General features: G+C 45.9%; 1 protein-coding gene across 12 annotated transcripts in view; it reads left to right on the top strand.

The window, feature by feature from the left end:
• Positions 1–15,167, top strand: part of PTPRT (protein tyrosine phosphatase receptor type T) — a 1,149,770-nt gene that overhangs the window by 940,762 nt on the left and 193,841 nt on the right. For 6 of the 12 annotated variants that reach the window (XM_070801694.1, XM_070801702.1, XM_070801701.1 and 3 more), the window contains exon 14: positions 10,336–10,392. The exons of the other annotated variants lie outside the window; for them this stretch is intronic. In XM_070801694.1, the coding sequence (XP_070657795.1) occupies positions 10,336–10,392 (57 nt within the window). The remainder of the gene's footprint in view (positions 1–10,335; positions 10,393–15,167) is intronic. 12 annotated transcript variants of the gene reach the window in all.

Genomic DNA, 15,167 nt, shown 5'->3' with positions numbered 1-15,167 from the left:
AGTCCCTTAAATCTATTTCTCATTTCCACTGTATAATCATAAGGGATTTGATTTAGGTCATACCTGAATTGTCTAGTGGTTTCCCTACTTTCTTCAATTTAAGTCTGAATTTGGCAATACGGAGTTCATGATCTGAGCCACAGTCAGCTCCCAGTCTTGTTTTTGCTGACTGTATAGAGCTTCTCTATCTTTGGCTGCAAAGAATATAATCAATCTGATTTTGGTGTTGACCATCTGGTGATACCCATGTGTATAGTCCTGTCTTGTGTTGTTGGAAGAGGGTGTTTGCTATGACCAGTGCATTCTCTTGGCAAAACTCTATTAGCCTTTGCCCTGCTTCATTCCATATTCCAAGGCCAAATTTGCTTGTTAGTCCAGGAGTTTCTTGACTTCCTACTTTTGCATTCCAGTCCCCTATAATGAAAAGGACATCTTTTTTTGGGTGTTAGTTCTAAAAGGTCTTGTAGGTCTTCATAGAACCGTTTCACTTCAGCTTCTTCAGCATTATTGGTTAGGGCATAGACTTGGATTACTGTGATATTGAATGGTTTGCCTTGGCGACAAACAGAGATCATTCCGTCGTTTTTGAGATTGCATCCAGTACTGCATTTTGTACTCTTTTGTTGACCATTACAGCTACTCCATTTCTCCTAAGGGAATCCTGCCCACAGTAGTAGATATAATGATCATCTGAGTTAAATTCTTGGAGATGGTGATGGACAGGGAGGCCTGGCGTGCTGCAATTCATGGGGTCGCAGAGTCGGACACAACCGAGTGACTGAACTGAACTGAGTTAAATTCACCCATTCCAGTCCTTTTTAGTTCGCTGATTCCTAGAATGTCCATGGTCACTCTTGCCATGTCCTGTTTGACCACTTCCAATTTGCCTTGATTCATGGACCTGACATTCCAGGTTCCTATGCAATATTGCTCTTTACAGCATTGGACCTTGCTTCTATCACCAGTCACATCCACAACTGGGTATTGTTTTTGCTTTGGCTCCATCCCTTCATTCTTTCTGGAGTTATTTCTCTACTGATCTCCAGTAGCATATTGGGCACCTACTGACCTGGGGAGTTCTTCTTTCAGTATCCCATCATTTTGCCTTTTCATACTGTTCATGGGGTTCTCAAGGCAAGAATACTGAAGTGGTTTGCCATTCCCTTCTCCAGTGGACCACATTCTGTCAGACCTCTCCACTATGACCCGCCTGTCTTGGGTGGCCCCACGGGCATGGCATAGTTTCATTGAGTTAGACAAGGCTGTGGTCCGTGTGATCAGATTGACTAGTTTTCTGTGAATATGGTTTCAGTGTGTCTGCCCTCTGATGCCCTCTCGCAGCACCTACCATCTTACTTGGGTTTCTCTTACCTTGGACATGGGGTATCTCTTTACGGCTGCTCCAGCAAAGCGCAGCTGCTGCTCCTTACCTTGGACGAGGGGTATCTCCTCACGGCCGCCCCTCCTGACCTTGAATGTGGAGTAGCTCCTCTCGGCCCTCCTGCGCCCATGCAGCCGCCGCTCCTTGGACGTGGGGTAGCTCCTCTCGGCCACTCCTGCCAGGGGTTGGCTGTTACTAACTTTGACTGCAGATTGAGAGGAATAAGAGCAGGAGTTCAGCCCGTAGTGGGGAAGAGGAATTTTTCAGTGAGCAGATGAAGAATGGAAGCGTCTTAAGGCAGATTCCCTAGAAGCAGAGCCTGAGGCAGGGTTTTGGGTGCCTGGGGTGTATCGAGGGAGGGCTCTTAGAGGAAATGTGTAAAAGCGAGAGGGAGAAGGCTCAGTGAGAGTCTGCTGTCAGACAGTTAAGTCTAGGCTAGATCCCCAGTGGAGTGTAAATTTCTCCCAAGTTGTTCTGCTTTGAGGCGAGAATTTCTGCTTCCTACCCCATCACAATCAGTCCTTGGCATTTCCTTCCTTTACCCTCACCTTCCCCTCAGGAAGACTCTTAGGTAGCTCCAGAGGAGGTGGTGCCCCTTGCACAAGTCTCTGGAGATAGGAGTAACAGCGGTAGAGGTAGGGATCAGCTGCATGGCCTACAACCCCCACTAATGCAAAGACCAAGCAGGCTCTGCTTGGATACCTATAATGACAGACACCTCACTACTCCCCCAGGGAGTATTTCCCACCACTGGACATTTCAGTTCCAGGGAGCCTCAATATCAGGGGTCCAAACTGGCTCCCTCTTATTTCTTCCACTCAGTCTTTGGGGGCCACATGAATCTGCCTTTTCTCCTTCCAGAAAATAAACTTGGCCTCCTCGGACTTGTTCCCCCTGCCCTGATTGGGTTCCATCAAGCCCTTGCTTGTCCTCTGTCTTCCCATGGGAACCTCTGTGGCTGCCAGCAGGCAACCTCTCTCCCCGCTCAGGCGCCAGCCTTCAAGGCAGTGCAGCTGGCTCCGCAGACTCCCGCTGGGTGCGCCCAAGTGGCAGTTAGAAAAATCAGCTTTGATTTGATTTGCAAACTGAGCCGAGTCATTGAGACAAAATAAATCCGGAAACCCATAAAGCCATTTGCAGAGTTGCTTTTGCAGAAGAAAGTCACAGTTTTAATCTGGTAAACACTCTCTAACGATCCCATTAAAACAACCCCCTCAGAGTAGGTGCTGAAAGCCGAACTCCAGGATAATGAAGCATGAGATAAGGGGCCAGTGTCACAGATAGTCCCTTTCTGCCTCATGGGGGTGATGATGATGGACTAAAACTATTGTCCCAGGGCAACAGGAGGCGGGGGTGATAGTCTTTTGTAAATGTGGCTTCTTTTTATAATGCCTAAGCCTGAGGTAGAACATTTCATCCAGCCTTTTCTCCAGTCTTCCTAATGGATTCTTGCCCCTGCAGGGACAATAAATAGCCATTCTCCAGTGAGATGTCCTCATTTCACAGATGCTAAGACTGGGGCCCATGAGGGGAGTGATATGTCCGTGGCTTTTTTAGCTACAAGAATAACCTGCCACAGGTGATGTGAGAAGCCAAACAAGAAGTAGGCATTGTCTACTATCAGCTAGGAAATACCCACGATCTGCCCTCCCCACCCCTGTTGATCCAGTTCTGTATGGAAGGTTCTATTTTATATAAAGCTTCCTCAAGAACTTGCTTGAAAGAATGCCGAATCAGAGACACCTGGATTCAAATCCCACTCCAAAATTTACCTCTTTGACCTTGGACAGGTCACAGCCTCCAGGAGTCACTTTTAGGCCTAAGATCATTAGTTCTTCCCCCTGATTACTTGGGATAATGTGCATAAAAGGTCAAGAACATCATAGATGATCCAGTTTGAGCTTCCTTTCTTCCTTCTTCTGGGTCTTCTTTGAGACCTGGAGACCCAGCTACTAAGCATATGTCCTTTTTCTGCTCTTCCCCAAGAAGGAAAACCAAAACCTGAACCATAGTCGCTTCTCATACGAATCAAACAGACTCAGGCTGGATTCAGAATGCGGAAACTGAGAGCAGACAGGAATGATGCGGGCCTTGGCTCTGAGCACTTGACCTCTTCATCTACAGGCCATTGTGCTGGGGTCAGATCCTGCATAGCAATAATGTTCTTGCATTGACTGAGTGTAAGATTTCCCTCGTGCACTTGCTGACCTTTGACTCTGGCACTTTTCCCCGTCTTGTCATCGGCCCAGCAATTTCAGGGGGAACTCAGAATCACAGGGTGCTCAAATAAGGGGGAAAATGTGGCGACGCTAGAGATGAGGACTAGAAATAAAAAAGAATTAAGTTCCATTAGAGCTTTCTCTGATGGTTCTTCAATGGATTGTTGTGGGTGTTAGCAAAAATTAACCACCTGTTAAATGCAAGTCAGAGAGGGCTGTGTGTTCACTCGAGTCTGCAGTGCAATGATAGAAGTAAATAAATCTTGTCATATAGTACACACTAAATGAATAGTGGTCATCATTATTATCCTGACTTAAGGAATGAAGCTGTGTAAGCTCAAATGGATTAAGTGAGGAACTTAAGGTCTCTCAGAATTGCCACTCAGGTGTAATGCCAAAGCTCATGGTATTTCCGTGGCACCATTTTGAATCCTGTCCGTAATACAGACTGGGTGAGATTCTAATAGCCACTGTTAGGGTCTTCTGTCTCCTATTTGTTAAACACTTCCCATGCCTCTTTCCAGTAATAGCTGATGGTAGAACCTTTAGGGTATGGTGGGTCTTTGGCCTGTCTTCAGTGGTATCCAAGCTAAGTCCTGGGATCTGGAGCAGAAGGTGAGGTGCCTCGAGGAGCCCTCTACTTTATTTACTTCCACAGTGTATTGAAGCTAATAAATCAAAAAATTAATTTATTTTCAAGTTTATCTGTTCCAGTGCCATCTTTATCCCATCAGCATCTCTTTCCACTCAACATCCATTGCTTTAGAAGACAAAATAATCAGAAAGGAAGTCTGAGGCACTCAGGATTCAGACCTCCTCCTTCTTTACATGGTCTCAGTGTTTTTGTTAATGGCCGGCATGTGTACATATGAATAAGCCCTGGAAACTGTAAAGATAGAAGTTTTGTGAATCTTCCAGCAAACATGCCATACCGTAGGGGGACCAGATGATAGAGGAGAAAGCAAGGGACTTCTGTCTTTTGTTCTGCTGGATTAGTCAGGATAGGCTAGGCTTTGCTGCAACAACAACTGAATACCTTAATCTCAGTAGCTTAATGCCACAAAGGTTTCTTTGTTGTCATGTCATCTAGAATATTAGTGGCCTCAGAGGGGGAAGAATAAATATGGAGATGGTAACCTGGATCTTAAATACCTCTCTTGGAAATGACTCATGTCTCTTCGACTTTCATGATGACTGAGATTCTTTCATATGCCTAAGGGTAAATGGAGCAGCACCAGTAAATACCAGTTATCTCTAGTGCTAAATACATGACTCCTTTTCCCATTGTTCTTCCTTTTGTGTCCTGCCACAACCAATGATCCATCACCTCTGCTACTCCACCCACTGGGAAAACCTTGTCCCATCCCAGTATCCAGATATACTTCTGTTCCTACCCCTTGTAGCTGTGCATTCCCACTAAAAAGTTAAAGTGAAGTCACTCAGTTGTGTCCAGCTCTTTGCAACTTGGTGGACTGTAGCCCACAAGGCTCCTCTGGCCATGGGATTCTCCAGGCAAGGATACTGGAGTGGGTTGCCATTTCCTTCTCCAGGGGATCTTCCTGACCCAGAGATCGAACCCGGATCTCCTGCATTGCAGGCAGATGCTTTACCCTCCGAGCCACCAGGGAAGCCTGAGCATTCCCACTAGGCAGAGTTATAGCCTTGGATCATAGGATAGGGAGGTTTCTCTGGGTCTGCCAACCAAACTAAGGCTTTAACTGGTTTTCACTTAATCCTTTAAAGAACTTCATGAGATCTTGGATTAGCTGAAAAGTTTGTTCAAGTTTTTCCATAACATTGTACAGAAAACCTGAACAAACTTTTTGACCAAATACAATATTTTTTTCACCCCCATTTTATAGGTAAAGATATTGAAACTGAGAAATGTGTATGATTTTCCAAGTGACACAGCTAGTAAATGAAAAATACACTCACCTAGAGGCAGACATCGTGGAGTGTGAAGTCAAGTGGGCCTTAGGAAGCATCACCACAAAGAAAGCTAGTGGAGGTGATGGAATCCCAGTTGAGCTATTTCAAATCCTGAAAGATGATGCTGTGAAAGTGCTACACTCAATATGCCAGCAAATTTGGACAGCTCAGCAGTGGCCACAGGACTGGAAAAGGTCAGTTTTCATTCCAATCCCAAAGAAAGGCAATGCCAAGGAATACTCAAACTACCACACAATTGCACTCATCTCACACGCTAGTAAAGTAATGCTTAAAATTCTCCAAACCAGGCTTCAGCAATACATGAACCGTGAAATTCCAGATGTTCAAGCGGGTTTTAGAAAAGGCAGAGGAACCAGAGACCAAATTGCCAACATCCACTGGATCATCAAAAAAGCAAGAGAGTTCCAGAAAAACATCTATTTCTGCTTTATTGACTATGCCAAAGCCTTTGACTCTGTGAATCACAATAAACTGTGGAAAATTCTGGAAGAGATGGGAATACTAGACCACCTGACCTGCCTCCTGACAAATCTGTATGCAGGTCAGGAAGCAACAGTTAGAACTGGACATGGAACAACGGACTGGTTCCAAATCAGGAAAGGAGTATGTCACGGCTGTATATTGTCACCCTGCTTATTCAACTTATCAGAGAAGGCAATGGCACCCCACTCCAGTACTCTTGCTTGGAAAATCCCATGGACGGAGGAACCTATTAGGCTGCAGTCCATGGGGTTGCTAAGAGTCAGACACGACTGAGCAACTTCACTTTCACTTTTCACTTTCATGCATTGGAGAAGGAAATGGCAGCCCACTCCAGTGTTCTTGCCTGGAGAATCCCAGGCACGGGGGAGCCCGGTGGGCTGCCATCTATGGGGTCGCACAGAGTTGGACACGACTTAAGTGACTTACCATAGCATTATTTAACTTATATGCAGAATACATCATGAAAAACGCTGGGTTGGAAGAAGCACAGGTTGGAATCAAGATTGCTGGGAGAAATATCAACAACTTCAGATACGCAGATGACACCATCCTTATGGCAGAAAGTGAAGAAGAACTAAAGAGCCTCTTGATGAAAGTGAAAGAGGAGAGTGAAAAAGTTGGCTTAAAGCTCAACATTCAGAAAACTAAGATCATGGCATTCGGTCCCATCACTTCATGGCAAATAGATGGGGAAACAGTGGCTGACTTTATGTTTTTGGGCTCCAAAATCACTGCAGATGGTGATTGCAGCCATGAAATTAAAACACACTTACTCCTTGGAAGGAAAGTTATGACCAACCTAGACAGCATATTAAAAAGCAGAGATATTGCTTTGCCACCAAAGGTCCATGTAGTCAAGGCTGTGGTTTTTCCAGTGGTCATGTATGGATGTGAGAGGTGGACTATAAAGAAAGCTGAGCACAGAAGAATTGATGCTTTTGAACTGTGGTGTTGCAGAAGTCTTTTGAGTCCCTTGGACTGCAAGGAGATCTAACCAGTCTATCCTAAAGGAGACCAGTCCTGGGTGTTCATTTGAAGGACTGATGTTGAAGCTGGAACTCCAATACTTTGGCCACCTGATGTGAAGAGCTGACTCATTTGAAAAGACCCTGATGCTGGGAAAGATTGAGGGCAGGAAGAGAAGGGGATGACAGAGGATGAGATGGTTGGATGGTATCACCAAATCGATAGTCATGGGTTTGGGTGGACTCCAAGAGTAGGTGATGGACAGGGAGGCCTGGCGTGCTGCAGTTCATAGGGTTGCAAAGAGTCAGAAATGACTGAGCGACTGAACTGAACTGAACTGAAGCTAGAATATCATTTATCCATTTAGTTTTGAGTGCCACTTAATATTGATATGTGGTCCCTCATCCCATAGAGGTTAAGAACTTGAGATTTGAACAGTCTTTGACTCTAGACTGGAAAAGGTACTTAACTGCTGCGTGTCTCGGTTTCCCCATCTATGAAATAATCACAGTAACACCACTAACTTCATTGGTCTAATTAAGAATTTAATGAGCTAATGGACTTAGTGCATCAGAGCCATGCCTGGCTAATAACAAGCACTCAACAAGTAGTAACTAGTGGGAGAGCCAACCAGTAGTAACTCTGTCAATCCACCAAGATAAGGGCTATGGTGAAGGTAAAACCAGGACGTGGTGGAAGCACATAAGAGAAGAAGAAACGGAAGAGAAGAGAAATATAAGGCAGTGTAGGGTGTGGGTTCCCAGGTAGGTAGTCACTGAGACGAAGCTTTGAAATAGGAGTAGCAGTTATCGTATGGAACAAGGCTAGCAGTGAGACATGGAAGCCTTCTGAGCTGAGCAAGTGGTACATGCAGATGACTAGTGGTGAGAGAGGTAGCCATTGAGCTTGAATGGGACGAGGCAAAGGAACCATGGCTAGAATGCCAGTGTGAACAGAGGAGGCTGGGAGCAGTGAGAGTGGGGGCTAGAGGGCTGAGCACGGCCAGGACATCGAGGACTCTGCATCAGCCCCATGGCGTATCGTGGAACTGTGATTGTCTCGAGATAGTGGGAGCTGTGGGTGGAGCTTAGAGGGCTGCCTTTGTCACAAAGGCCACCCTATTACGGCTTAGAAAATGGGTCAGAAAAGGGAGACTGAGGCAAAGACAAGAATAGATACAGGGAAGAACGGGTAGGAGGCTGCTCAGAGAGGCCAGAGAGGATCGTGTGAATCACCTTTTCTCTCAACCTTCTGTTTCTTTTTCTGATGTCAGGCCAACAGTCTTTGTCTTACCCACCTCAGAAGGTTGTGGGGGGGAATGTAATAAAAATATCCACTTAAAACAGGAGTTGGCAAACTTTTTTGTAAAAGGCTGGATAATTACATTCAGTTTTTCAGGCCATATGGTCCCTGTCACACTACTCATCTTTGTCATGGTGGCACAAAAGCAGCCATAGATAATACATGTAAAATGAGCATGGCCGTGTTCCAGTAAAACTTTATTTATAGACACTGAGATTTCATTTCTATGTAACTTTCATGTGTCATAATACATTGCTCCTCTTTTATTTCCCATCCCCCACCCCGGCCATTAAAAAATGTAAAAACTATTCTTAGCCATTGGACACACAGAAAACAGTGGGTGGCCAGATTTGGCCTACCAGCTTTCGTTTTCTGAATTTGGACTTAGAATATGGTTTGAGAATGGTGAAGTTTCCCAAACCTTTGAGGGAGGGATATCCTGATTACTATTTTATTTTTTTTTAATTTTTACTGGAATATAGTTGCTCTACCATGTGGGATTAGTTTCTGCTGTACCACAAAGTGAATCAGCTATAGGTATACATATATTATCATTTCTGTTAACTGGTGGTTATATTTTGTAGTATTTCACAGTTGTTGGTAAAGTTTGCCATTTGTGCAGATTTGTGAAGTTATGTATTTCCTGTTTATCAGTCGGTCTGGGATGTCCTGCCCCTCTCTCCATTTTGCGTAAGAACTTTATACAGTCTTGTTGATGGATCACTAGAGAAATATGTGCAGCCTTTGACCAAGCGTAGGACACCTTCTTCCTTTTTGTAGCATATTCTTTAGAGAAGCAAAAAGTGAATTTAAAAGGACAAAACATTAAAGTCATACAAACCAGAGTACTGCCTCTGCCAGTTCAGAGTCCTGTGACCTTCAGCAAGTTATATCAACTGTCTGATCGATCCTTCCTTCCTCCATTCATTTATTCGACATAGTCACTGAGTGCCTACTATGTGCTAGCTCCAGTGCAAAGTCACACCAGGACACTAGAAATGAGCCAGTGACTGCCTTCAGAATTGCAGGAGACTCAGAATTGCAGGGGAGGCAGCCACTTAAAGTACAGCGAGGCTATTGCTTGGAGAAGGGACAACCAGGGTGTTAGGGGAGACAGAGGAGGGGCTTCTGACCCTTGTACAGTGAGACTCCCAGAGAGGAGTTCTGAGCTGACACTTAGAGGATGAACAGTCTTCATCCAGGTGAAGAGGCAGGAAGTGGGTATTTCCACACCAAGTGAGCCTCCTAGGTAAGGCCTCCTGACAAGAAGGTGGGGCAGGGGGCACGGTTGATGATGAAAAGGAGTTTACTGTGTTTGAGGCAGAGTTTACTGTGTTTGAGTGGGAGTGGGGAGAGCCTGGAGGGGCAGGAACTGGGTTAAGGGATTTGAGGTTTACCTGGAGCACAACAGGGTCACTGGTGCATTTCAGCTGAAGGATGGAGAATAGTCTGAAAGGAAACAGGACTGGAGGCAGGAAGTCCAGCAGGGGGGCTGCTTCAGTAACCCAAGTGAAACAGGAACCTGGCTTGAATTGGTGGCAAGGGGAAAACTTCAAAACCTTTTCTAGAGTAAAGTTAATAAGGCATGCCAAGTGATCAGAAGTTGGAGGTCAGTACAAAAGAGAGAGAAAGGATGACCCCAGGTTTGTAGACGGCATAGCCACATGGGTAGTGGTACCGTTTACTGAGAAGGTGGGGAGAAGGTGTCTGGGTGGAAAGGTGATGGCACATTTATAATAACGCTGACCTTTCTGGGTTGTTCTAAGTCTTAGAAACATTGTATGTGAGGTACCTGGCAGAGTCCCTGGCATGTTGTGGGTGCTTGACAAATGGGGACTCGTATCCTTGTTTCATTTCTAAAGATCTATTTCAGGCCCTGTTTTGTTAGATCATGATGTTCTTTTGCTGTTTAGTGTGAGCTCTTCAGAGCCACAAGAATTACAGTTTTGCTCACCGTGCCGCACGTGTTCATGTGTGTTTCTTTCTCTCCTTCTCTTCTGCATGCTGCCTGGGGACTGGCTTCCTTGTGGTCAGCACCAATGGGCAGCGCCCAGGTGACCCCGGGGACTCCACTCTGCCTCCTCACCACAGGTGATCACCAGAGCCCTGGGCTGGGGAGGGGGGAAGGGAGTAAAGAGCAGCCCATGCTCAATGGTCCCTCCAAGCTAGGTGCACCAGAGAGGAACTGGCAGCCCATCCACCCAACCCATGCATCTCCCACCCAGCCATCCCCCTGCCCCCTCCCCATCCTTCCATCCCTACCTCCATCCATCCGTCCATCCATCTATCTAACTCATCCATTCACCCATTCTACTAATGCTTACAAAGTACCTACTGTGTGCCAGGCACTGTTCTAGGCATTGAGGTATTCAGTGGTGAACAAAAGAAAGCATATTCCTGTGCCTTTGCGGGAGGGGAAAGAACCATTAATCCCCCCCACCACCACAAAAAAAAAATAAAAACTACACAAATGCGTATACAGTGGCAAGTGTGAGTCTTGCTACAAAGAAGAGCCGTGTGGTATTCAAAATAAACCAACAAGTACACCTCAAGTTTGGGGGATGATTCCCAGGAGAAGAGATAACTGAGCTATGATCTGAGGTTGGGGGAGAATTGGCTTAACATGTCTGTGCTTAGGAAATGAATAGATCTGGCTATGACTCCCTGTCTGCTATTTGTCTTGGACAAGTCACTTGAGTATGATGAGTCCCACCCCTCCTATCTGTTAAGTTAGAATAATAATGCTTCCGTTTTGGGGAGCACCATTTTCTTATAGAGTTTGCACACACAGGCTTCTGGAACTGTATCCTGAGAAAAAATAAGATAGTAAATGTGAAAAAGGCCGCTATGGGAACACCCCAGTCTAGAGTAGATATTTGTTTGAAGTAAATACCAGCCTTTTCCCTCTAACTCATGATAGTTCACTCTCATTTCATATGAACTCTTCAGAGATCATGATGCAGAGCCTATCAGAGGCTAATGCCCATCATGGGGCCCCAGACACAGAAGAGACCCTCCCAACAGAGAGATCTCTACTGCGGGGGCGCTGTCTGGTCGACCAAGGTTTCTTTGGAGATTTCAGATCTTTTACCTGGCACCTCTCTCCAAGTTGTTGCCAAGACAGTGGCTTCCTCTCTACTAGTCCCTGGCTGGTCAGTTTGTCATGGTGGGAAGGGGAATATATGAGGCAGAGATGACAAGAATCCAGCCATCCAGGAGCCCATGGTCCACTTCTGTTTACCCGCTTCCCAGGCTCAGAAACTCTGCTGTTGGTGATTGTCTTAGGCTGAGTTTCCCTGGACAGAGCCTAAGATGGGGGATTCTTGTGCAGATTAGTCATTGATGAGTATTCTCAGAAGAAAGAAGGTGAGGGCAGGGCAAGAAGCCAACGGAGGATGTGGAGGCTGTGTCAGCTGAGCCCACAGGGGCTCTGGAGTGTGGACTGTATCACAGGGGTGCCCCTACTCCATGGCAGGGGCCAGCATCTGTGCTGCTGTCAGTCAGCCACTGTCTGTGTCCTGGTGGGGGTTGGGGGGCGACTTCCCTTGGCCTGATGGCAGTCTGCAGGGAAGGGGGTACCTTAGCAGCCAGCACCTCCATCTTAAGCAGCTGGGGATTAGTGCACCAGCCCAGGAAAAGAGATCTGGGCAGAGCCTCCACCGCACTCATGACAGCCAACTCCTGTCCCCACCTCTGTGTCTGCCATCAACCCACAGCCCAATGTGTCACCATCAACACCCCCAGAATGTCATCTCAGCCACTCCCTAGTTATGTGACCTTAAGCAAGTTGCACAGCCTTGTTTAACTTGCAAAACCAATTGTCATACCTCCTGCAGAGTCATATTCAAGATTACGTTCGGTGACTCTCCAGAGTGCCCTGCTCTCTCGGCCTTCGTCAAATGTCAGTCCCCTCTCACATCCTGTTTTTGGCGAGTCTCACTCTTGCCCCGAGGGAGGTGGCAGTTGCGGACAGATGCCTGGTGCTAGTGAAAGGAGAGTGGCTCCTACCACGTGCCCACACCCAACTTACCACGAAGCAGCACTTCTCCCGGGCATGCGGGCAGCTCCCTTTCTGCCGGGCCATTGTTCTCCGGGCCCTTTTCAAGTCAGCAGTCCCGTAATGTTTTCTTTAAACAGCGCCAACCCCGTATCAGGCACATTTGTTTTACCTCTTGCCTCCTGAGACATCTGAATGCTCCCTCTCTGACAGGTTTATTTCATTGCTTTCCATTTATTTCCATGCCTTTCTCGGTTTCATTTGATGGGTGAGGTGTCCAAGAGTGTTTCTCTTGGAGCAGGCTGTCCCTTTCAAAGGGAGTTTTTGTTAATGCTCATCCCCTGGTAGCAATAACGGCTGATGTGAATAATAACCGACCAGGTCTGAGTGATGGGAACGTTAGACTGTAAACAAAAGCAGCCTCTTCACATCAGCACCAGCTCAGAGGTCTGTGGCACCTGTTTGTGGAGTGGGAGACAGGCTGGCCTTCAGAGTGAGTGCAGGGCTCAGCTCGGCCACTTTCTGCCCCGGGGATCTGGGCATTGTTCTTCTCTGGGCTCCATTTGCTTCATGGGGCAGAGCAGGGATACCGACACCCCTGGCCAGAGTTCACGGTGAGAACTGTGTGTGACGGCTTCCACTCGCTCTTCAGGTCTAACTTACTGGTCTTTGCTTCAAGGGATTCACGCTCTAGGGTAGGGTTTCTCAACCTCAGCACTAGCGACATTTGGGGAAAGGTAGTTCTTGGTTGTGGGAGGCTGTTCTGTGCATTGTAGGATGTTTAGCAAATCCCTGGTCTCTACTCGTTAGATGCCAGGAGCACTTGATTACCCAAGTAGCACAACCAAGTTTATTGCCAGACACAATCAAATATCCCCTGGGGACAAAAGCACCCTCCTGTTGAAAACCTCCAGAATTACACTGTGTTCAAGAGATGCAGATCTCAGTTACATATGTACTTTGAAATTTTCTAGAGTCAGATTTTTAAAAAGTAAAAAATGGGGACTTCCCTAGGGATCCAGTGGTTAAGACCACACTTCCACTGCAGGGGACACAGGTTCAATCCCTAGTCAGGGAACTAAGATCCCATATGCCTCAGGGCATGACCTAAATAAATAACATAGCCTATTAAAAAATTAAAATTATTTGTTAAAGTAAAAATTAACAGGTGACATTCACTTTAATGTATTTTAACTAACCCAGTGTCTACAAAGTATTATCATTTTAACATGTAATCAATATTTTAAAATTATTAATAAAAGATATGTTACTTTTTTTTTTTTAGCACTAAGCCTTTGAAATCTGGTGTGAATTTTACACTTACTGCACTTTGCAATTCAGATGCTAAACTTTAAGCAGTTAAAAATGAAATCTAATCCTAAAAAGATAAACATTGTGTTTAACAAGTAAACATACTTTACAGTGTTCCAGTGTTAAAATTTAAATTCATGGAGACAAATTTTAAAATTCAGTTCCTCTATCATCCTAGACACATTTCAAGTGCTCCATAACCACGTGTGGCTCAGTGGCTGTCATCGTGGGCAGCACAGATGTAGAGGTAATTAGGAGTTTGGGATTAGCAGATACAAACTACTGTATATAAAACAGACAAACAACAACAAGATCCTACTATCTAGCACAGGGAACTATATTCAGAATCTTGTAAAAAACTATAATGGAAAAGAGTCTGGAAAAGAATATATAAATCTGAATGGTTTGCTGTACAGCAAAAACTAACACAGCATTGTAAATCAACTGTACTTCAGGTTTTAAAACTTTACACAAATAATCCAACAAAACGTCTTGACCCTCCTTGGACCGTCGTTGGTGCACAGAAGTCGAGGCTCAGTAAATGTTCAGTTCTTTTGACACCCCGCCCCCAGGAGACATTTGACAATATCTGGAAATGTATTTGGTTGTCACCACTGGGTGTGAGGGCTTACTGGCATCTGGTGGGTAGAGGCCAGGGATGTGTCCATTGAAAAATACAAGGTAAAACCTCTGAGACCCCATGGACTGTAGCCCACCAGTCTCCTCGGTCCATGGGATTCTCCAGGCAAGAATACTGGAATGGGTTGCCATGCTCCCCTCCAGGGGATCTTCCCGACCTAGGGATCAAACCCATGTCTCTCATGTCTCTTGCATTGGCAGGCGGGTTCTTTACCACTACATCACCTGGGAAGCCCAGCCTGTGGGTAGAGGCCAGGGATGCTTCCACTGAAAAAAATAAAGTAAAACTTCTGCGATTAGAGTTTGGTGTTTTTCTGAAGTGGGATAACTTGGGACTGCAGTGGACAAGTGACTAGCTATTTAACATTTCACCTAAACGACTAACCCACTATCGCTGAGAGAGTGCTTCCCCGGTCCCTGCCCCTGCTCAGCCAGGCCTCCAGGCTGCACTCAGCGAACTGAGCCCAGTAGGAAGCTAGCAGCACCCAGACTGAAGCTTAGAGTCGATGCTCTGAAGGTCAGCCAGGCAGCCCTGAGCTGGTCTTAACCCCTTGGGCTGACCCAGATTCACTGTCTTGCCCATGCCGAGCCCTTCTCCTTTGTCCCCAGGGAGAAGGGCTTTGGGACAAGCCCTTGTGTAAAAAACTAGGGAACTCTGGCAAATCATTCAGCCTTTAAGAGCCTTAGTTTCCTCATCTGTGAAGTAATAAGGATGAGCCCGTGCACCGCCAGGCTCAGTCTTGGCCAGGGTCAGCAGAGAAAGTGAATTCATTTCCAGCAGGGCTCCTGGCTTGAGAGGCTGGCAGGCACAACTCCATCCTTTCGTTTCTACCTTTGTACTTCATGTTCAAACTCTATTGTTATCTCCCTGGCAATCCTTAAAAAAAAGAAAAAAAGGACAATAATTGCTTTACAATAT

Source organism: Bos indicus, chromosome 13 (genome assembly GCF_029378745.1).
Source record: "Bos indicus isolate NIAB-ARS_2022 breed Sahiwal x Tharparkar chromosome 13, NIAB-ARS_B.indTharparkar_mat_pri_1.0, whole genome shotgun sequence".
Lineage (NCBI taxonomy): Eukaryota > Metazoa > Chordata > Mammalia > Artiodactyla > Bovidae > Bos > Bos indicus.
The sequence above is the reverse complement of the archived record's forward strand: the minus strand, read 5'-3'. Positions and strand labels throughout refer to the sequence as shown.